We start from the raw sequence: 21,321 nt of genomic DNA on the forward strand, positions 1-21,321 counted from the left end.
TGCCACAGTGCCCTTTCTCTTGGCAGATCAAGATGAGCAGGTGACAGCAAAGGCTACAAGGTTTTTAGCTGGGGCAATCACAGTAAGATCCACTATTTGACTATTGATTCAATACCCTGAAATGTAAAGTTTATATAATTGACTTTTTATTTATATTCTTTGCATATCGTATTGTTGTTTTATTGCTATGGGCAATGGCTGACGCAAATATTCATTCATTCATTCATTCATTCATTCAAAGCTGGGTTTAGCTAACCCATTCCCCCACAGAGGCAATGTCGGCCTCAGCACATCAGGTAGACTGCCCCTGTCCATGGAATCCCAGCAAACATCCCAGCCTGAAGAATGCTCTCTCCCATTCCTGGGATATTGTATATTGAAGGAGGATTTATTTTTAAAGTATGAGAGTTATTGTAAAAAAAAAAAACCCTCTGGATGGCACATCCTCCCCCCTTGGCCTCTATGTGCCCCCCACTGAAGAGGGAAAGAAATCTAGCCCAGAGCATTGACTCATGCAGAGGGGCGGCAGGCAGCCTCTTCCAAAGGCAGCCTGCTCCACTGCATCCCCAGATTGGGGGGAGGCAATGGGACACTAGGACCCCCGTACCTACGGGACCGCCTCTCCTGTTATGCCCCGCGGAGGACCTTAAGGTCCACAAATAACAACACTTTGGAGGTCCTGAGCCTCAAGGAGATTAGATTGGTCTCAACTAGGGCCAGGGCCTTTTCAGCGCTGGCCCCGACGTGGTGGAACGCTCTGTCACAAGAGACTAGGGCTCTGCGGGACTTGACATCTTTCTGCAGGGCCTGCAAGACAGAGCTGTTCCGCCTGGCCTTTGGTTTGGAATCAGTCTGACCCTTATGTTTCCCTCCCCTTATGATTTATCAGCTACTTTAAAATGAGGCTGCATTTTAAATTGCATCTTAACTTGTATTTTAAATTGGATTCCCCCCTCTCTTTCCCCCCTATTATGTTCTTACTGTGATTTTATTGGTGTTAGCCGCCCTGAGCCTGGCTCTGGCCGGGGAGGGCGGGGTATAAATAAAATTTATTTTTATTTCATTTATGGGGAGAGGCAAAACCCCCAAGGACAAAAACCCAGCGTGTTGCTCGTGGACATGCTGTGCAGCTCCCAGGTTGCCAGTGACCGCCGCAGACAAAAAACAGAGTCAGACAGGCACAGAGACAAACCTGGAAGTCAGCAAAAACTGCCAGTTGTTTTAATCACAGGGGAGGCAGTACAACAGGAGGACAGGAAGTCTGCGGGGTGAGGAGATGGAGCCTCGGAAGTGGAAGGGGTGTGTGTGCTGGAACGGCTCAGGGATCCCACCGTTAAGTCGAGCACAGACCCAACAAGCCCTTGCCCAACGGCCAGCCACACCGGGGATCCCACGGCGGCCACCCCAGCCCTAAACTGAGCGCCGGAAAACAAGGGAGAGGTTTCCCCCAGCACAACAGCGCCCCCTTTGCTTCCATTCAGCCAGCCGCTCCATATATACCACAGGGGGGCATTAAGAGAAGGTTATCCTTGGACTTTGAGGACAGGCAAGAAAGCACTTAAGGTGATAAATATGATGGGAGGAGAAGGGAGGAAATGAAGATACGCAGAGACAAAGACACACAAAGAGTCTGCTCAAAATCCAGGCGGCAAGAATGGGTTGTCAATGATGCTGACGCCGCGGAGGCCCCTTCCGAAGCGCCCGTCTATGGGGGTCGTCCGTCCTCCAATTCCCGGCTCCTTGGCTGTTTGCAGCGGGAGAGTCCCCTTACCAGTGGGTCCGGTGGGGTGGGGGGAAAGGGACGGGGAGGGTCTCTTGCAGTCGCCGGAGCCCCACGGACAGCGGAAGGAGGGAAGTGGTGTCGCTCAGAGCTTGAAGATTTCGTCCTCTTGGTCGCGGAGGGTGTCGGCACGGGCGATTTTGGTGAGGGGCACGGGGCCCAGGACAGTGCGGGAAGAAGCCTCGTTCTGGTAGGAGGAGGGAGAGGAGGCGGCCGTGGCGTGGGGAGAGCCTGGCTCGCTCCCCGAAACCCTGAAGGGAAAGGGAAATATGAGAGAGAGAGAGAAAAAGAGAGAGGGGGGGAGGGGGTACGTTCTGCTGCAGCTGCTGTTGAGAAGGATTTGCAGTTGTGCCCCTTGTGGATGCTGGTGGCGCTGTGGGTTAAACCACAGAGCCTAGGACTTGCCAATCAGAAGGTCGGCAGTTCAAATCCCCGTGAAGGGGTGAGCTCCCGTTGCTCGGTCCCTGCTCCTGCCAACCTAGCAGTTCGAAAGCATGTCAAAGTGCAAGTAGATAAATAGGTACCGCTCTGGCGGGAAGGTAAACGGCGTTTCCGTGCGCTGCTCTGGTTCTCCAGAAGCGGCTTAGTCATACTGGCCACATGAACCGGAAGCTGTGCGCCGGCTCCCTCGACCAATAAAGCGAGATGAGTGCCGCAACCCCAGAGTCGGCCACGACTGGACCCAATAGTCAGGGGTCCCTTTACCTTTACCTACCCTTGTGGATCAGACCCACCTAGCCCAAAGTGGGTCGACCGCAGGCCTGTGGGAAAACCGCTGGGGAAATTTTAGTTCAGGGTGGAGATTGCTCAGAGACTCTACATATGGTGGCAGTCTATTTCCAAGCACCAGGGGCAACCGGCTCAGAGAAACCGTTGCTTTCATACCTCACTTGCAGACTTCCTAGAAGTCTTCAGCTGACCAGAGGTGCTGGGCCAGGCAGAGCAGCCCACAGCCTGATTCAACAGGACTCTTCTCCCCTCCAGCAGGGGAGGCCCCTAAAGTGGAAACAGGGACCCCGGGCTCTTCCCCAATCTAGTTGGCCTCAAGGGAGCCTCCACGCTATGGAGCAGTCTACCTCTGAATGCCCACATCCAGGGCACTTGGAGCTGGAATTGGCCATTCCCTGCTTGCCCTTGGCATCTGGTGCTCAGGGGAGCAGTACACTGCCCCTGGAGACTGGATTTCTATTCGGCCAACCCAGTTAACAGTTGCTAAAGGTAAAGGAAGCCTGACCACTAGGTCCAGTCGTGGCTGACTCTGGGGTTGCGGCGCTTATCTCGCTTTACTGGCCGAGGGAGCTGGCATACAGCTTCTGGGTCATGTGGCCAGCAGGACTAAGCCGCTTCTGGCGAACCAGAGCAGCGCACGGAAACGCCGTTTACCTTCCCGCCGGAGCGGTACCTATTTATCTACTTGCACTTGGATGTGCTTTTGAACTGCTAGGTTGGCAGGAGCAGGGACCGAGCAACGGGAGCTCACCCCGTGGTGGGGATTCAAATCGCCAACCTTCTGATCGGCAAGTCCTAGGCCCTGTGGTTTAACCCACAGCGCCACCCATGTCGCTAACAGTTGCTAGTAGACCTATAAATTCCTTTATAAATTCCACTTCACTTATAAATGAATGAAGTGCCTCGGTGGGCTCCAAATCTGAGGCAGGGGCAGGGCTGGCTCCAGCTTCACTCAAGGACAATTCTGGCCCTTGCAATGCCAGCATGTGGCCCCCGAGAGACTACTCTGGAGAAAATGTGGCCCTCGGTGGCAGGCAGAATGCTGCATTAATTTTATTTCAAGGATGCCCATAAATGCTGTGTTTGCCCAAGCTGAGGACCAGAGTTGGATGAGACCTCAAAGCTTTCCACGCCACCCACGCCCATTAGGCAGAATCACAATGTTCCGCAACAAACACACAAACGCACAATTCCTCCTCTGATCACCCGGCAACGGATCCACCGATACAGAGGAAGGTTGTGGAAAAGAAAACGCAGTGCACTGGGATTGTTTTTAAAGCAAAAGGCGCTCTCAGGTCGCTCGCGCTAGCCAGCCAAGCTGCGTGGAACTGGGTGACGGTGTTTGGGGGAAATGACCAGAATCTCTGCCGGTCTCCCGGTCTAAGGATACCCCATTTCAAAACTCGACATGCTCTCAAGTCTTTATCTTGCACACTTCTGCAGAAATCCATTAGGATGGGAAGGAAATGAGAATATCAGCGTCAACAAATTCGAGGATGGAGCAGCTCTGCAGCAACTACGCCCTCTGGTGGCCACAGAAGCTTAACAGGAGGCAAAACCTCCCAGGCTAAGACTTCTTTCTCTCCCGGAGGACTTGGAACAAGGTTTTAATAATAATAATAATCACCAGGCTGAGAGCCAATACCTCTTTTTGGCCCTGGAGAAAGGAGGAATCTAAGCATGCCAGAGTGCCAGCTTTGCTACTTCACAGCTGCAGCCCGCTTCTTATGCCAAATTAAGGATTTAGGCCTCAGTTAGAAAAAACCCACAGTTAGAAAAAACCCACAGATAAGGTTTCCAGCTTTGCTATACATATTGCAACCCAGACATGAGTCCCTTGGGACAGGCGGAGCTCCAAAATGAAAATTAAAACGCATGTTATTATAATTACATCGTTTTAGTCGATTTTAGTATCGTGGGTGGTATCGCCAACTAAGTTCCACTCACAACTTTTAAAAACGGGCCTTTGGAATATCTTCCCCAGATCCTTCCTTCTCTGCCCGCCCCCCTCAGATTGGGCTGTGCTGTGCTGCAAGCAAGATGCAACAGGAGTCTGAGAATGGAGCGTTGTGTTTAGGTCGCTCGGGGCAAGTGAGTCAAGCTGCATTGTGGGGAAAGGGCAGTCTGAGTGCCGGATGGGTGGGGAAAACATATCGACCCCTTTTTGTGCAGCTATTCAAGAGACCCCTTTATTGTTGTAAACCACTCTGGGATCATATGGTTCAAGTGCAGCCAAATAATAAATAATAATAATAATAATAATAATAATAATAATAATAATAGCCTTCCTCATAAAGCCTGTCCTTAATTTTTGCCATCTGTGAAATGGGTACAATTGCCTAGGAGGAAAATAGGAAAATGGCCCGGCACTCTGTCTGCCCTTTTCCCACAACGCAACTTGACTCACTTACCCCGAGTGACCTAAATACAATGTTCCGTTCTCAGGCTCCTGCTGCATCATGCTTGCAGCGCAACACAACCCAATCTGGAGGGCAGGGGAAAGCAGAGGAGGAAGGATCTGCTTTGTGCCACCCTTGGGACCCACGGAAAAGGGAAAAAGCAGCGTCACTCACAAGCTCCCCCCTTCCCGCAGCTTCTTCGTGGCGGCCTGCTTGGATCGGCGGATCTCAGAGTCCAGCTTGAACAGGAAGTCCGCGGCGGAGAGATCGTGCTTGGGGGCAGAGGCCCCCGACGCCCCGTTCTTCCGCGGATGCTTCTGCTTCTTGGGGGCCTCGGGCTGAAAGGCCCCCGTCTCCCCTTCTCCCACCTTCTCCTTCTCCTCCTCATCCTCCTCGAGATCTAACCCGTTGGACAACAGCGCCTTGGGTTCGACCGGTACAGGGATGTAGAGAGTCTTTTTCAGGAAGATGGAGTCGCTGGTGTACAGCCGGTTGGCTCTCTTGATTTGCTCGGTCTGGAACGGGAAGGGGAGGGCTGCTAAAAACAAGGCTCTTTAACAAAGCAAAGCTGCTAGACCTCATGGATGTGGAAACATGCAAAAACAGCAGAAATTGAGTGGGGGAGAGCTCACTTTGGGATAATTTGGGCAGAGCAAGGGCCTCGTCTTTTTGCTGGAGCACCTGAGTACAGTGGTACCTCGGGTTAAGTACTTAATTCGTTCCGGAGGTCTGTTCTTAACCTGAAACTTTTCTTAACCTGAAGCACCACTTTAGCTAATGGGGCCTCCTGCTGCTGCCGCACTGCCGGAGCACGATTTCTGTTCTCATCCTGAAGCAAAGTTCTTAACCTGAAGCACTATTTTTGGGTCTGTAACCTGAAGCGTATGTAACCTGGAGCGTATGTAACCCAAGGTACCACTGTATAGCGTTGTTAAAATTTTGCGATGCCAAGTGCTTGATCAAGCTGGGGTACGCCACAACGTTCTGGAGCCCCGTTCGCATCCTGAAGCGAACGCAACCCGGGTCTGTGCGTCTGCGCATGCGCGGGTTACGATTCGCCGCTTCCACGCAGGCGTGTGACGTCATTTTGAGCGTCTGCACATGCGCGGGCAGCAAAACCCGGAGGTAACGTATTCCATTACTTCCGGGTCGCTGCGGAGCGTAACCTGAAAACGCTGAAGCATATTTAACCCGAGGTGTGACTGTACTCCCACAGAGACTACCTTAAAGGTAAAGGGACCCCTGACCATTAGGTCCAGTTGTGGACAACTCTGGGGTTGCGGCGCTCATCTCGCTTTACTGGCCAAGGGAGCCGGCGTACAGCTTCCAGGTCATGTGGCCAGCATGACTAAGCCTCTTCTGGCGAACCACAGCACCGCACAGAAACGCCGTTTACCTTCCCGCCGGAGTGGTACCTATTTATCTGCTTGCACTTTTGGCATGCTTTTGAATTGCTAGGTTGGCAGGAGCAGGGATCGCGCAATGGGAGCTCACCCCGTCGCGTGCATTCAAACCACCGTCTTTCTGATCGGCAAGCCCTAGGCTCTGTGGTTTAACCCACAGCGCCACCCGCGTCCCCGAAGAGTTTAGTCATGCTGGCCACATGACCCAGAAGCTGTACGCTGGCTCCCTCGGCCTATAAAGCGAGATGAGTGCTGCAACCCCAGAGTCGGTCACGACTGGACCTCATGGTCAGGGGTCCCTTTACCTTTACCTTACTCTGAGTAGGACTAGCATTAGATACAGTTGGGTTGTCGTTAGTGTGCTATCTAAAAGCAACTTACCAACCACGTAAAAACATTTGAGAGCACTTAAAATTCTTTTAAGGGATGCGGGTGGCGCTGTGCGTTAAACCACAAAACCTAGGACTTGCAAATCAGAAGGTTGGCGGTTCGAATCCACGCGACGGGGTGAGCTCCTGTTGCTCGGTCCCTGCTCCTGCCAACCTAGCAGTTCAAAAGCACCTCAAAGTGCAAGTAGATAAATAGGTACCACTCCGGCGGGAAGGTAAACGGCGTTTCCGTGCGCTGCTCTGGTTCGCCAGAAGTGGCTTAGTCCTGCTGGCCACATGACCCGGAAGCTGTACGCCGGCTCCCTTGGCCAATAAAGCGAGATGAGCGCCGCAACCCCAGAGTCGGTCACGACTGGACCTAATGGTCAGGGGTCCCTTTACCTTTATCCATCCATCAATCTCCCTCCCTACAGCAGACATGAAGAGGCGGACACGACTAAACGACTAAACAACAACAAAAGACCTCTATTGAAAAGGCCCTTCCTGAATCTCAACAGTATTGGATATTTATCAGCCAGATTCCAATATCTCATTTCAGAGCAAGGAACTGGCATCTCAGCTCCAGGGGTTTCTGGAGGAGATGGTTCTCCTCTTCATTCTAGAGTCAATCTTGAGCTAATCTATATATGTGTATATTTATTTTATATATTTTTTTGCTGTTAAAATGATTTATCAGCTGGCTTCGTCCAAGGACAGTTGTGCTTAACATAGAAGGTCTTATAGCTACTGCTGGTACATAAATAAGCAGGTAATGCATCAATAAAAGATACATGTCTCTTGTCCCATAGAAGTTGTATCAGAAAGAATATTTCTACCAGCTTCTATGCTTCTTCCATCATTCAAAGTTCTGGGGTAAATGCATAAGATGCACCTGGTGGAATTTTCCCTTCCAGCTATATTATACCAACAAGCATATATATGCACATTAAAAATGCTACAAGCCCGTGGTACCATGCAGCGATGTCCTATGCATGCTTACTCAGAGTTGTTCAACTGTAAGTATAATGTGTACATATGTATATGTAATAGCTTAATGTTTTATTCATTTCATAAAATTTATACACTGCTTGATTGCCCCCTCCAAAAAAACCCCTCAAAGTGGTTTGCAAAAAAAAGGGGGGAAGGAAATTGTTGCTAAGAAAAATTAGCAACAATAATTTAAGACATTTGAAAAGTTAAACTAGCAGTAGATCTCTAAAGATATTAATCTCTAAAGAGATTAAAAACTCACGTCACATTTCTAAGAATCTGGATAGGCCAGTCTAAACAAAAATTGGTTGTTTTTTTGCAGGCACTGAAAAGGGTACAGCGAAGGCACCTGCCCAATATCAATTGGCAGGGAGTTCCAAAGACTGAGCTCTTACAAATGCAAAATGGGGCAGAGTCGGCACATATGGGGTAAGGCGATCGCAGGTAAAATTCTGGTCCCAAACTGTTAGGGGCTTTACATATGAACGGCAACAGCAACACTGTAAACACCATTTCTGAGTGTACGTGTAAGGATCCTGACCCTTCCCCTTTCTAAGCAGACTCACCGTGACCCCATACTTGACCGCCAAGCCCTGGAGGGTGTCCGCAGGCTCCAGCCGATGCTCCAGCCGCCTCTCTCGCGCCGGCGAGCTGACGGTCTTGACCAGGCTGCCGTAGGATCGGGTCCTGCTCCCTTGCAGCAGCCCTGCCCCGCCGGGGGACCCCTGTTTGGACGGAGAGGCCATCCCCCAGCTGCCAACCCTCCCCTTACCTGGACGGCCCCAGCTTGAGGCCAGGAAAGGCTGACCTCTCAAGGGCTGGTCCTACTGCAGCCACCAACCCCTGCAGCAGCCAAATAGGCCCATTTCACAGGAGGCACCCTCAAGGCCCGTCCCCTGAGCGAGGCTGTGTCCACCCAGGACGCCTCTCCACGTCCTTCGCCCTTCCCCACCCCACCCCCCAAAAAAATATCCCGTCCCTCCAAATATAACCTTTCAGTGCAGCTGGGCTTTCACTTTCAGAAACACCCCATTGCAGTCCAGCCTCCTCTTGTTCTCCCAGAAACCAGATCCCCCAATGGATCTCCTGCTCCCACGTCGGTCCGCTTTTCCTCTGAAAGATCACCCCCCCCCTCCGCCCCCTCTTGCAAAGCAAAAGCCCCCTAACCTATCCAGTAATCCACCATCAGGTTGCCCGGCGGCTGCGCTTTCTGTTGCAAGCAGTTGAAACAGAACCCAGCCTAGCCCCGGCCCCTCCCTCCCACCTGCTCTCGCAAAGGCTTCTGGGAGTTGTAGTATTTGGAGGGGCTGCTGAGTAATCTCCCCCCAACCACATTTTCAATTATGCTGCACATTTAGGCATGCACAAACACACAAAATGAGCCTTCTCCCAGCCTGGGGTGGAAGGGAGCCACTGGGGGGGGGGAGAGACTACATTTCCCATCATGCTCCCTACTTAAAGGCCAGTCCCTCCCGCAGCATGACGGGAGTTGTAGTCTTCCAGGAGCAGGAAAAAAAAACAAAGGCTGAGATTTGCTTCTCCCCTGTTGCATTTTGGGGGATTTCGCCCAAGGGCAGCTGGGAATTGCAGTCCAGCCAGTTAATGGATTTTTGAAAAAAGATTCTCATAAGAACTTCTAACGGTCAAAGGGACTGCAGAAAGAAAGGTTATAAATTTGGGGGCTTTTAGTTTGGAGAAGCGGCAACACAAGAGAAGTGTATAAAATTATCCTCATATGCAGTATGATGGCATGCATTTTAATATGTTTTTTTTTTAGTTTACCATTGGCTTTAAATATATTTTGATTTTTTTTTTAATGCTTGGGTTTATTAATTTTTTAAAAAACTGATAATTTAATTGCTTTATTGTTTTCCTAAACCACTTGGAAGTTTGTTTGTTTTACAATCAAGTGGGATATCAAGTGCTATAAAGGTAAAGGTAAAGGTAAAGGGACCCCTGACCATTAGATCCAGTCATGGCCGACTCTGGGGTTGTGGCGCTCATCTCGCTTTATTGGCCGAGGGAGCCGGCGTACAGCTTCTGGGTCATGAGGCCAGCATGACTAAGCCACTTCTGGAGAACCAGAGCAGCGCACGGAAATGCCGTTTACCTTCCCGCCGGAGCGGTACCTATTTATCTACTTGCACTTTGACGTGCTTTCGAACTGCTAGGTTGGCAGGAGCAGGGACCGAGCAACGGGAGCTCACCCCGTCGCGGGGATTCGAACCGCCAACCTTCTGATCGGCAAGCCCTAGGCTCTGTGGTTTAACCCACAGCGCCACCCGCATCCCTTATCACTGCTATGAAATAAGTCAAATTATACACGGCCTGCTTGGGGGGGTCTTATGGAACCTCCAGGTCCAGAGGCAGTCTATCTGCATTACTAGCTTTTTAGGAGCATTTGGCCACCTTGAGAACAGGACACTGGACTAGAGCTCTCTCCTTGGCCTGATCTAGCAGCCAGCCTCTCCTGGAGCTTTTATGTTGCACTTTCCATACACACTTACCTGAGAGTAAGCTTGGTTATATTCACGCAGAGGTGGTTGGTTTTTTTTAGCAGAGTAGCCCCTCTGAAGTTGACCAACATGGCTAATTTTAAGTTTTTTTCACTGGGTTAGCTCTGAGGAAGACCCTAGTTAGATCCAACTCTTCTTTAGGCTACAAACGCAGGTGGTGCTGTGGGTTAAAGCCTCAGCGCCTAGGACTTGCCGATCGAAAGGTCGGCGGTTCGAATCCCTGCGGCGGGGTGCGCTCCCGCTGCTCGGTCCCAGCGCCTGCCAACCTAGCAGTTCGAAAGCACCTCCGGGTGCAAGTAGATAAATAGGGACCGCTTACCAGCGGGAAGGTAAACGGCGTTTCCGTGTGCGGCTCTGGCTCGCCAGAGCAGCGATGTCACGCTGGCCACATGACCCGGAAGTGTCTCCGGACAGCGCTGGCCCCTGGCCTCTTAAGTGAGATGGGCGCACAACCCCAGAGTCTGTCAAGACTGGCCCGTACGGGCAGGGGTAAAGGTAAAGGTAAAGGTACCCCTGCCCATACGGGCCAGTCTTGACAGACTCTGGGGTTGTGCGCCCATCTCACTCAAGAGGCCAGGGGCCAGCGCTGTCCGGAGACACTTCCGGGTCACGTGGCCAGCGTGACATCGCTGCTCTGGCGAGCCAGAGCCGCACACGGAAACGCCGTTTACCTTCCCGCTGGTAAGCGGTCCCTATTTATCTACTTGCACCCGGAGGTGCTTTCGAACTGCTAGGTTGGCAGGCGCTGGGACCGAGCAGCGGGAGCGCACCCCGCCGCAGGGATTCGAACTGCCGACCTTTCGATCGGCAAGTCCTAGGCGCTGAGGTTTTAACCCACAGCGCCACCTGCTTCCCCACGGGCAGGGGTACCTTTACCTTTATCTTTTATGGTCCCATCAATGAGCATACTTACAAAACAACAATACCCCAGCAAAAAGACAATAATAAATATAAAAAAGGACAAAAAAAACCCCCACCTTCAAATAATTCCTTTATAGAGAAACAGCATAATGTAATTTGCAGTTCTGATTTAAAACACACTTTAAAAGCCAGGGTGAATTTAAGTATATATTTATAATATATTAATTAAATATATTACATTAAATATCTATGTTATCATCTAATATCATTGATAAATAGATGTTTGATACATGTCTTTACTAGGTTTTCTTTCTTTCTTTCTTTCTTTCTTTCTTTCTTTCTTTCTTTCACCCCTTCTCTGATAACATTTACATGGCCAAACTGGCACGGCCAAACTGACCCTCCAGGTGTTTTTAGAACTACAACTCCCATTATCCCTAGCTAACAGGACCAGAGGTCGGGATGATGGGAATTGTAGTCCCAAAACAGCTGGAGGGCCAAGTTTGGCCATGCCGGTTTAGGTAGCTAAAAGCCATGCGGCATGCTGGGAAATCGAGTTTTGCGCGCGTGCTCCATTTCCGATGGCCGCGCAAGCCTGCTTGGGAAATGTAGTCCCTGAATCCTGATTGGCTGGGAAGGGAAGGAAGGCAATAGGCCGGCATCAAGGTGCATGCTGGGGGTTGTAGTTCTGGAGGGGATGGAAAGGCCAAAACAGGAAGTGTTGGAGGAGACCACCTGCTCCTTGCTCAGTCTTCGGAGCCTGAAGGAGTGAAGGGGGCGCAGCATGTCTTTCAAGAGGGAGGGAGACGACCCCAGCCAGCTCAATGTGCTCCAGGTGAGTGTAGGGGAAGATGGGGGGGGGGTGTTCAAAAAGCATTCAAGGGATCTTGTTGTTGTTGTTTAGTCGTTTAGTTGCGTCTGCCTCTTTGTGACCCCCCTGGACCAGAGCACGCCAGGCACTCCTGTCTTCCACTGCCTCCCAGAGTTTGGTCAAACTCATGCTGGTAGCTTTGAGAACACTGTCCAACGATTCCATCCTCCATCGTCCCCTTCTCCTTGCGCCCTCCATCATTCCCAATTGTTGCTATTTAGTTGTTTAGTCGTGTCCGCCTCTTCGTGACCCCCTGGACCAGAGCACGCCAGGCACTCCTGTCTTCCACTGCCTCCCGCAGTTTGGCCAAACTCATGCTGTTAGCTTCGAGAACACTGTCCCACCATCTCGTCCTCTGTCGTCCCCTTCTCCTTGCGCCCTCCATCATTCCCAATTGTTGCTATTTAGTTGTTTAGTCGTGTCCGCCTCTTCGTGACCCCCTGGACCAGAGCACGCCAGGCACTCCTGTCTTCCACTGCCTCCCAGAGTTTGGTCAAATTCATTTTAGGAGCTTCGAGAACACTGTCCCACCATCTCACCCTCTGCCGTCCCCTTCTCCTTGTGCCCTCCATCTTTCCCTACATCAGGGTCTTTTCCAGGGAGTCTTCTCTTCTCATGAGATGGCCAAAGTCTTGGAGCCTCAGCTTCAGGATCTGTCCTTCCAGTGAGCACTCAGGGCTGATTTCCTTCAGAATGGAGAGGTTTGATCTTCTTGCAGTCCATGGGACTCTCAAGAGTCTCCTCCAGCACCAGAATTCAAAAGCATCAATTCTTCGGCGATCAGCCTTCTTGATGGTCCAGCTCTCACTTCCATACATGCCTACTGGGAAAACCATAGCTTTGACTATACGGACCTTTGTTGGCAAGGTGATGTCTCTGCTTTTTCAGATGCTGTCTAGGTTTGTCATTGCTTTTCTCCCAAGAAGCAGGCATCTTTTAATTTCGTGGCTGCTGTCACCATCTGCAGTGATCATGGAGCCCAAGAAAGTAAAATCTCGCTGCCTCCATTTCTTCCTGAATGATTTAGGAGACGTAAATATCAAACCAGGCTTAGAGAGCAAGCTGAGCCACTCCACTTGTTCTCCCTGCCCCAGGAGAAAGCAGCTGCGCTCTGCGCATGCTCCCAGTCACCGTGGACTCTGTACAGGATCCCAGTCCTAGCACTGTGCAAACGCTCCCTGTTCCAGAATTTCTGCCCAAGGCCCCCATCTCCAACTCTCTTCTCCCTTTTTCAAGACCCTGTGGGCTCACACCCCTAATTCTTCTCTCCTTCTGTGACTTTGCCTGTAGCTAAACCCAGGTGAAATATTTCTCAACCTTTATTCATTTCCAGAAAAGAAGAGTTGCTGACCTCTTGGCCAATTATATCCCTGAGGATGAAGCTTTGCTGTTGAGAGATGGCAGGTCAGAGCTAAAGAACACTGGATACTCCACTGTTATCTTCATTGATTGATAACAGATGGTGCAGGTTTGATGCGCAGCTAACAGTGGGCAGTTAGAGCAAACTGGGCACTCTGCACATGCTCCCCAGTCCCAGATCGCTGATGTAGCAGGGCAGCAAAAAGAAAGAGACCACAGTTTAGCTCTCACCAAACTGGCTCTCTTATGGCATGTAGTTCATAAGTCAATTTTAGTTAGAATACATGGAGTAGAGGAAGAGAGTAATATGATTTATCGTTTTCATTTTTATTAACACCCCATTTTGCAGCCAAGACGGTGGCCCTAAGCTGTTTTAAATTAAGCAAAGTTGTTTGAGAAGAAGAGGAGGAGTTTGGATTTGATATCCCACATTATCACTACCCTAAGGAGTCTTAAACCACAGAGCCTAGGACTTGCCAATCAGAAGGTCGGCGGTTCGAATCCCCGTGACGGGCTGAGCTCCCGTTGCTTGAAGGAAGGAACAGGGAATCGAACCCACTTCACCAGATTATGAGTCCACTGCTCTTAATCACTATACCACACTGGCACACTCTGTGGGGGGGGGGGCACTTCAAAGAAAGATTTTTAAAAACCATATGGATAATTAGAGTATCATAGAAAATGGAGTCTTTTAAAAAATGGGTAATGAATTCTTGGAAAAAGAAAAGAGAAAAGCTACATACAGTGGTGCCTCGCAAGACGAAATTAATCCGTTCCGTGAGGCTCTTCGTATAGCGGTTTTTTCGTCTTGCGAAGCAAGCCCATTGACAGCTTAGCGGATTAGCGCTATTAGCGGTTTAGCGGCTTTTAGCGGATCCGCTGATAAGCGGCTTATCAGCAGATCAGCTGATAAGCGGCTTAGGGCTTAGGAAAAGGGGGAGAAAAGGAAAAAAACCCCGCAGGAACTCGCAAGACATTTTCGTCTTACGAAGCAAGCCCATAGGGAAATTCGTTTTGCAAAGTGCCTCCAAAACGGAAAACCCTTTCGTCTAGCGGGTTTTCCGTCTTGCGAGGCGTTCGTCTTGCGGGGCACCACTGTACTCAAGATCACAACTGTTCTAGCATGTTTGTCATGATTTATTTACAGAGCAACGTTGTAACAAACCTGCTTAGAACTCAGTCCCACAGATTGAATGGGGCTAAAGCTGCCCCACTGAATGTAATGAAGTAAGTTCTAATTCAATTCTCTTTGCTTGTTCCTTCGCCCCAGCAGATATGCCTGCACTGTCTGCTTCCACCGTCCAGTTTTTGACACTCTCGACATGCTCACGGTCCACCGTTCTGGAAAGAAACACCTCCTCAGTAAGTCTGCGGAAGCTTTTATTGAGCCCTCAATGCCTCCATACTCCCTCATCCGACCTTCTGAGCAGATAATACCCAAGCTTTATACCACGTTGCTAAGAGCACCGTTGTGGTGGAGGAGCTAAGCCATCTCATTGCTCCATTGGTTTTCAGGCAATTTGCTCAATTTGCTGCTCGGGGTAGTAAAAGAAGGGATCTGTGTGCGAGGAAAGGTGTGCTACCCGGTACCAAAATTGGAGAGGTCAAAGGGTGGCTGAAAATTAACATCACCAGCCACTTTGTCTTGTGACTGCCCATCTTGGGTTTGTTTTAATTTGCAGTGATTTCGTTCATCCTCGCAATGGTCAAGTAAGGATGTCTGGTCCCATTTTACAGATGAGGAAGACTGAGGCGTAGATGGAGATTTTGCTTTAACCAAGGCAGCCCAGAGACTTGAACCGAGACCCTGCCATGTTTTTCTGTCTCTCGCTTTGTAATAGGTTTGCAGAAGTTCTATGGGAAGAAGCGTTCGCTTGAGAGCGAGGTCCAGAAACGCCGCCACCAGGCATACCTCCAAGCAGAAGAAACTGGTGCCCAGGTAAGTCTGCATGCTCCTTGCCACCTCTTAGTTGCTAAGAATTGCAAACTAGAATGGCGGCCTCTGTGTCGGCTAAGTTTTCTTCCACTGCAATCCTGGGCTCATGAGTCCCACAGACTTCAGCGAGACTTTCGGAGAGCAACCTTAGCATGGAAGATCTGCCACTAAGCTGTAGTTTGCCCTTTAAAATCAATATGATTCCAGTCTTCGTGGTTCTGAAGAAAGGGTCGATATAAATTGGAACAGAGGAGGCTGCTTTGTACAGAGTCAGATCCCTCTAGTCTTGCTTACACTGATTGGCAGCTGCTCTCCAAAGAAGGTGCTCTACCACCTTCTACCACCTAATAATAAATTATTATTATTATTATTACCAGTGGGCTGCGTTTTCATATACAAATGTGTTTGTGTGTGTAGTTTTTAGTGTTGATGATTTTATTGCTAAATTGCTTTGAGACATTTCATAAGAAAAGATTCATTCGTGGAAATAAATAAATTGATAAACCCTCTGTCTTTAGGTGAGTCCAGGCCCTGCACCTTTGCTTGTGGAGACCAGGAAGATTGCCCACAACGCTTTGCTGAAAAATGTCCCTTATAGCAGCTGCTGCCGGCGCAACAGGTAACGTGCTTTGCTCTCAAACCATGGCCCCATGAACCTTAATGCAGATGGTGTCCATGTTCCCCGTTGGCTGGGGAGTGACACCCGGTGGCCCTAGATCTCCTTCTGAGGACCTCCTTCCCCAGGTTCCCTCTCTGAGGCAGGCTCAGAGGATTGTGACAAGGGAGAGCGGTGCCTTTTCAGTGGTGGCTCCCTGTCTGTGGAATCCTCTCCCCAGCGAAGTCCACCTGGCACCTTCACTGACATTTTTTTTTTTGTACCAGGTAAAGGTTTTCCATTTCCCCCAAGCCTTTTGATAGTCTAAGATGTTGTTACTGTGTTACTAAATAAATAAAACATTATTATTTATATTTATTATTTACTAGTGTGCAGCTGACGCTTCCCGTTGCTGTTACACAGGCTGTTTCTTTCTGTACAATGCATTTAAATTTATGTATTTAAAGTTGCTTTGAAACCTTTAGATAACGTCTGATTAATATTTATGGCATCTATATCCTTTTTCGGAAAGGAGCTCAAGGTGGTATATGTGGTCCCCCCCCCCATTTAAACCCCATAACAACCCTAGCTTAGGCTGAGAAGTAGTGGCTGGCCCAGGGTCACCCAGGTGGGGGATTTGAACCCCAGACCAACATGCGCCAGTGTTTCTCAGACTTGGGTCCCCAGCTGTTGTTCCACTACAAACTCCCATCATCCCTGACCACTGGTCCTGCTTACTAGGGATGATGGGAGTTGTAGTCCAACAATAGCTGAGAACCCAAGTTTGAGATACAGTGCTTTCACTGCTACACTACATTGAATCTCAATAATAATAACAACAAGTATATCTGAAGAAGTATATCTGAAGGTACAGTATATCTAAAGGAGCGTCTCCCCCTCCATCATTCTGCCCGGACGCTGAGGTCCAGCGCCGAGGGCCTTCTGGCGGTTTCCTCACTGCGAGAAGCAAAATTACAGGGAACCAGGCAGAGGGCCCTCTCAGTAGTCAAAGAGATGTCAAAGAGAACAACTACTACCAGACTTTTAGAAGACATCTGAAGGCAGCCGTGTTTAGGGAAGCTTTTAATGTTTGATGCATTACTGTATTTTAATATTTTGTTGGAAGCCGCCCAGAGTGGCTGGGGAAGCCCAGCCAGATGGGCAGGGTATAAATAATAAATTACCATCATTCTTATTATTATTATTAACAACAATAATATAAGGAAGATGACTGCTTTCTACAAGGCCTCAACATGACCGATTTATTTGGCACAGGGTGGCAGGAAGTGACATTGTCCCCAGTACCTCAAGGACAGATGCAAGCTCCAGAGAGTCTGAAGAAAATGAGCTATCAAAACCCAAGAACTCCGTTCATGCAGAAGAACATAGACTTCCTTTGCCAGAAGCCACTTCTGCTGTGGATTTGCCTGGGTGCGCGACTTCCATGTCAGGTAGAAAATTGCTTTGGAGCAGTTTGGTTGTGGTGTTTCCTCATTGGTTTCAGGCTGTACCTCAGTCATAGAGCACTGTTTTGCATGCAAAAGCCCCCAGGTTCAATCCCCACTGCCAGCGTAGAATCATAGAATTGTAGCGTTGGAAAGGACCCCCAAGTCATCTATTCCAACTCCTTGCAACGCAGGTATCACAGCTAAAGAACCACTGACAGGTGGGCCACCCCAGCTCTGTTTAATAACCTCCAAAGAAGGAGAGTCCACCACTTTCTAAGGGAGTTCGTTCCACGGTTGAACAGCTCTTGCCATCAGAATTTTTTTCTAAGGTTTCGTTGGAATGTCCGTTCTTGTCTGGAGCAGCAAACAAGCTCGTTTCATCTTCCATGTAGCAGTCCTTCATGTACTTGAAGACGGCTGTCATGTCACTTTTCAGGCTTTTTTCTGCAGATTAAACTGCAGGTTCAACTGTCCTCATAATAATAATAATTTATTATTTATACCCTGCCCATCTGGCTGAGTTTCCCCAGCCACTCTGGGCAGCTTCCAATCGAGTGTTAAAAACAATACAGTATTAAATATTAAAAACTTCCCTAAACAGGGCTGCCTTCAGATGTCTTTTAAAGATAAGATAGCTTCTTATTTCCTTCACATCTGAAGGGAGGGTGTTCCACAGGGTGGTTCCCTGTAATCTCACTTCTCGCAGTGAGGGAACCGCCAGAAGGCCCTCGGCACTGGATCTCAGTGTCTGTGCTGAATGATGCGGGTGGAGACGCTCCTTCAGGTATACTGGACTGAGGCCGTTTAGGGCTTTAATGGTCAGCACCAACACTTTGAATTGTGCTCGGAAACATACTGGGAGCCAATGCAGATCTCTCAGGACCAATGTTGTGTGGTCCCAGCGGCCACTCCCATAAGACTTGGTCTCCAGGTTCTTTACCATCTTGGTCGCCCTCCTCTGCACACATCACACCGTTGACTCGTGTTAAGCTTGTGGTTTGCTAAAACCCCTAGATCTGTTTCACATGTGCTGCTGGCAAGCCAGGAGTGCCTTTCAACTTTCAACTTCCTCTTCTGGTCTACTCTCCCAAATCAATCCAGAAGGAGGAGACGGACCTGCAGGTGTGGATAAAGTTGCCTCATCTGCAGTTGTTATTGTGAAGTGGGCAGGATTTTACGGACGCCAACCCCATCCCAAGTTGCCAGTGAGCAAGGAGGTGCAACTCCTAAATATCAATCTCTCTTGACTCCAGAATCGGTGAAAAGATCTGCAGCTCTGGGTAAGGAGCGTAGCCGTAAAAGGAAAGCCCCTCATGGTGTAGCACCTCATTCTGACACTGGTGATGTTACCCCGGAGAAGCGCCGGGCTTTGGAACACTATCTGAGGCTGAAAAGGTAGGTTAGAGGTTGCCCAGAGGTTGCCTGTGTTAACTAAGTGCCTTCTTTGGTGGGATCACAGGTACTAGATTTGCAGGCTAGGAACCGAAAAGCATCAGGGGAGCAAAGTTGCGTCTGCACTGTTTTCTTTGTTTCAAGACCTGTTTTTGCAGGGGAGGGTGATCAGGTTTTACTATAAAGTTCGATTTCAATGCATCCCTTCCAGTGTAGACACAGGCAAAGCACTATTAAGGCTTTTAAGGGCTACTGTACTCTTAATTAAAAGCTTTTAAGGGCTATTGTGCTCTTAATCAAAAGCTTTCTGTTGGCAAGCTCAGCCTTCTTTATTGCTTTTTATAATATTATGTCTATATACAGTGGTACCTTGGGTTAAGTACTTAATTCGTTCCGGAGGTCTGTTCTTAACCTGAAACTGTTCTGGGTTAGTGGAGTCTGTAACCTGAAGCGTATGCAACCCGAGGTACCACTGTACTAGGAAAAAAGAAGAAACTGAGTAATGTAAAGCACCACCACCACCTGCAGCAAACAGAAGCTGGCATCTCCAGATAGGGCTGTGAGAAACTACCTGAAACCCTCAAGAGCCACTGTTTGTCAGCATAGACAACACAGAGCTTGCTGGTCTAACTCTGCATTAGGCAGCTTCTTTTTGCAGGTTCTGAACAGGAAACATTTAATTAATGCTACGCGGCTGTCTTGCACTTAAACGTTACAGAAGTATCTCAGCCATGGTGTACGGCAGTGCAGATTAATATTGTGTTCTGCAAGTGTGCTTAGATCCATTATTCCAGAAAAATGAGCATCCCCTTCTCAGATGTGTTTATTTCCTTCCTTTCTCTGGCAGTTCTGGTTGGGTCCATGATGGTTCTGGCAAGTGGGTAAAAGACGAGAATGTGGAATTTGACTCTGACGAAGAGGAACCTCCTGCACTGACTCCATCTTGACAACATGGTTGCTTACTTTCTGAGGGGGGCGCCTTTGGAAATGTGCTGCTGGTTGGACATTCAGGGACCACTCATTCAGGAGCAAAATTTATTTTTTACCACGTACTGTATATAGGATGGTTTATTTTTTAAAAAAAGGGGGGGGTATGAACGCAGGTTACATTGCCTGGTTACTTCCTTTGTTGGTTACAGTCTCTGATTTTGTTTCACTGCATAGAGACTGCCTTTCACAACAACCCTGCTAGGTAGCTGGATTGCAAGAGAAAATGTGTGTGTGTGTGTGTGTGTGCAACTTCTGTGGTTGAATGGAAATTTGAACCCGGGTCTCCCTGGCTGTAGCCCAACAATCAGACTGCACCAAACATGAAAAACACTGCTTTTGAAAAGCTTGCTTAACGCTGGCCAATTTTCTTTCCGTATTTGCAAAGGAAAAGCAGCTGCATGGAGTCCTGAACTGGACCAATTCCCAAACTAGTTTCCTGCCCCCAAAATCCTGCTTTTCCCTTTTTTAAAAAATAAAGACAGCTTAAGTACGGTTGTTGTTTTTTTAAAGTAAGAACTTAAAGCAACATTTCATTTACCCCAAGCACTAATCTCTAGGCAGCACTGGTGTTCAGCCTCTACTGCATTGTTGGGGAAGCTTTTCCCACTCGATTGCCAGATGCTGGTAATGGGCCCCAGTCCAAAGTGACCACTTTGTACAGCTGGTTCCACCTCTCTGTCCAGGTAAGCAAGAGGTACAATCGCCCCTGAAATACACATTCCAACCAGGTAAAAGTGCTCAAGGGAGGGCTGGGGAGATTCCTGAGGATCGGGTCGAGAGGCCCAGAGGGCTGCCCTTGGCACCTAGCCCTGAGATTCCCCAACACTATATTGAACCCTTCAAAAAGGAATCTGTTGGCAGCACAGCCTCTGGCTGGCCATTGTCCGAGCTGCCCTGATCTCACAGAGGCACACCAGGGAGGGCAGGCAGACCTTTTGACTACCACTTGGCTCACACGACATTGCAAAGGGGCCAGAGCAAAGCATTGGACAGGGGGCTCTTCAGGAAGGAGGCTTAAATGTGTGATCCAGAGGAGGCCAACGGAAAACGTCTGGGTCCACTAATACAAACAATGTCCACAGAGCCAGGACCTTCAATACGCAAGGATGCTTTGAAATCCACATACAGTTAAGCCCAGTCAAAGGCGACTATGGGGTTGCAGCACTCATCTCGCTTTCAGGCAGAGGGAGCCGGCGTTTGTCCACAGACAGCTTTCTGGGTCATGTGGCCAGCACGACTAAACTGCTTCTGGTGCACGGAGGACCGTGACAAGTGCCTTAGCGCATGGAAACACCGTTTACCTTCCCGCCACAGTGGTACCTATTTATCTACTTGCATTGGAGTGCTTTCGAACTGCTAGGTTGGCTGGGACAGAGCAACGGGAGCTCACCCCGTCGCGGGGATTCGAACCGCCAACCTTCTGATTGGCAAGCCCAAGAGGCTCAGTGGTTTAGACCACAGTGCCACCCACGTCCCATATTAAATAATATTTTTTAAATAAGCCATACGCGGATGGTTGGTGTCTAATTGTGGGCCTTTATAAGTGGGTTTAAAGCCAAAGAGAAAGGGCCTCATTCCTTCCACTGTCTCTGAGCAAGAGTGGGTCTCGGAGGCAAAATTATAAAGTTGGCAATCGTTCCCACCGCAAGTGCCATCATGTCAGCCTAGCATTGACCAACCTCCA

General features: G+C 49.3%; 2 protein-coding genes across 2 annotated transcripts; one reads left to right on the forward strand and one right to left on the reverse strand.

Moving 5' to 3' along the window:
- Positions 1–1,193: 1,193 nt before the first annotated feature.
- Positions 1,194–9,055, reverse strand: LYSMD1 (LysM domain containing 1). Its single transcript, XM_079958473.1, has 3 exons — positions 8,236–9,055; positions 5,083–5,423; positions 1,194–2,031 (listed from the first exon to the last, which is right to left on the reverse strand). The coding sequence occupies exons 1-3, from the start codon at positions 8,413–8,415 to the stop codon at positions 1,866–1,868; spliced, it is 687 nt and encodes a 228-aa protein (XP_079814599.1). The 5' UTR covers positions 8,416–9,055; the 3' UTR covers positions 1,194–1,865.
- A 2,671-nt stretch (positions 9,056–11,726) lies between these two features.
- Positions 11,727–19,695, forward strand: SCNM1 (sodium channel modifier 1). Its single transcript, XM_079958427.1, has 8 exons — positions 11,727–11,881; positions 13,251–13,321; positions 14,550–14,638; positions 15,118–15,215; positions 15,731–15,831; positions 17,083–17,258; positions 18,509–18,650; positions 19,495–19,695. The coding sequence occupies exons 1-8, from the start codon at positions 11,831–11,833 to the stop codon at positions 19,592–19,594; spliced, it is 828 nt and encodes a 275-aa protein (XP_079814553.1). The 5' UTR covers positions 11,727–11,830; the 3' UTR covers positions 19,595–19,695.
- Positions 19,696–21,321: the final 1,626 nt, after the last annotated feature.

The sequence above is a fragment of the Podarcis cretensis genome (genome assembly GCF_951804945.1).
Source record: "Podarcis cretensis genome assembly, chromosome: 16".
Taxonomy (NCBI): domain Eukaryota; kingdom Metazoa; phylum Chordata; class Lepidosauria; order Squamata; family Lacertidae; genus Podarcis; species Podarcis cretensis.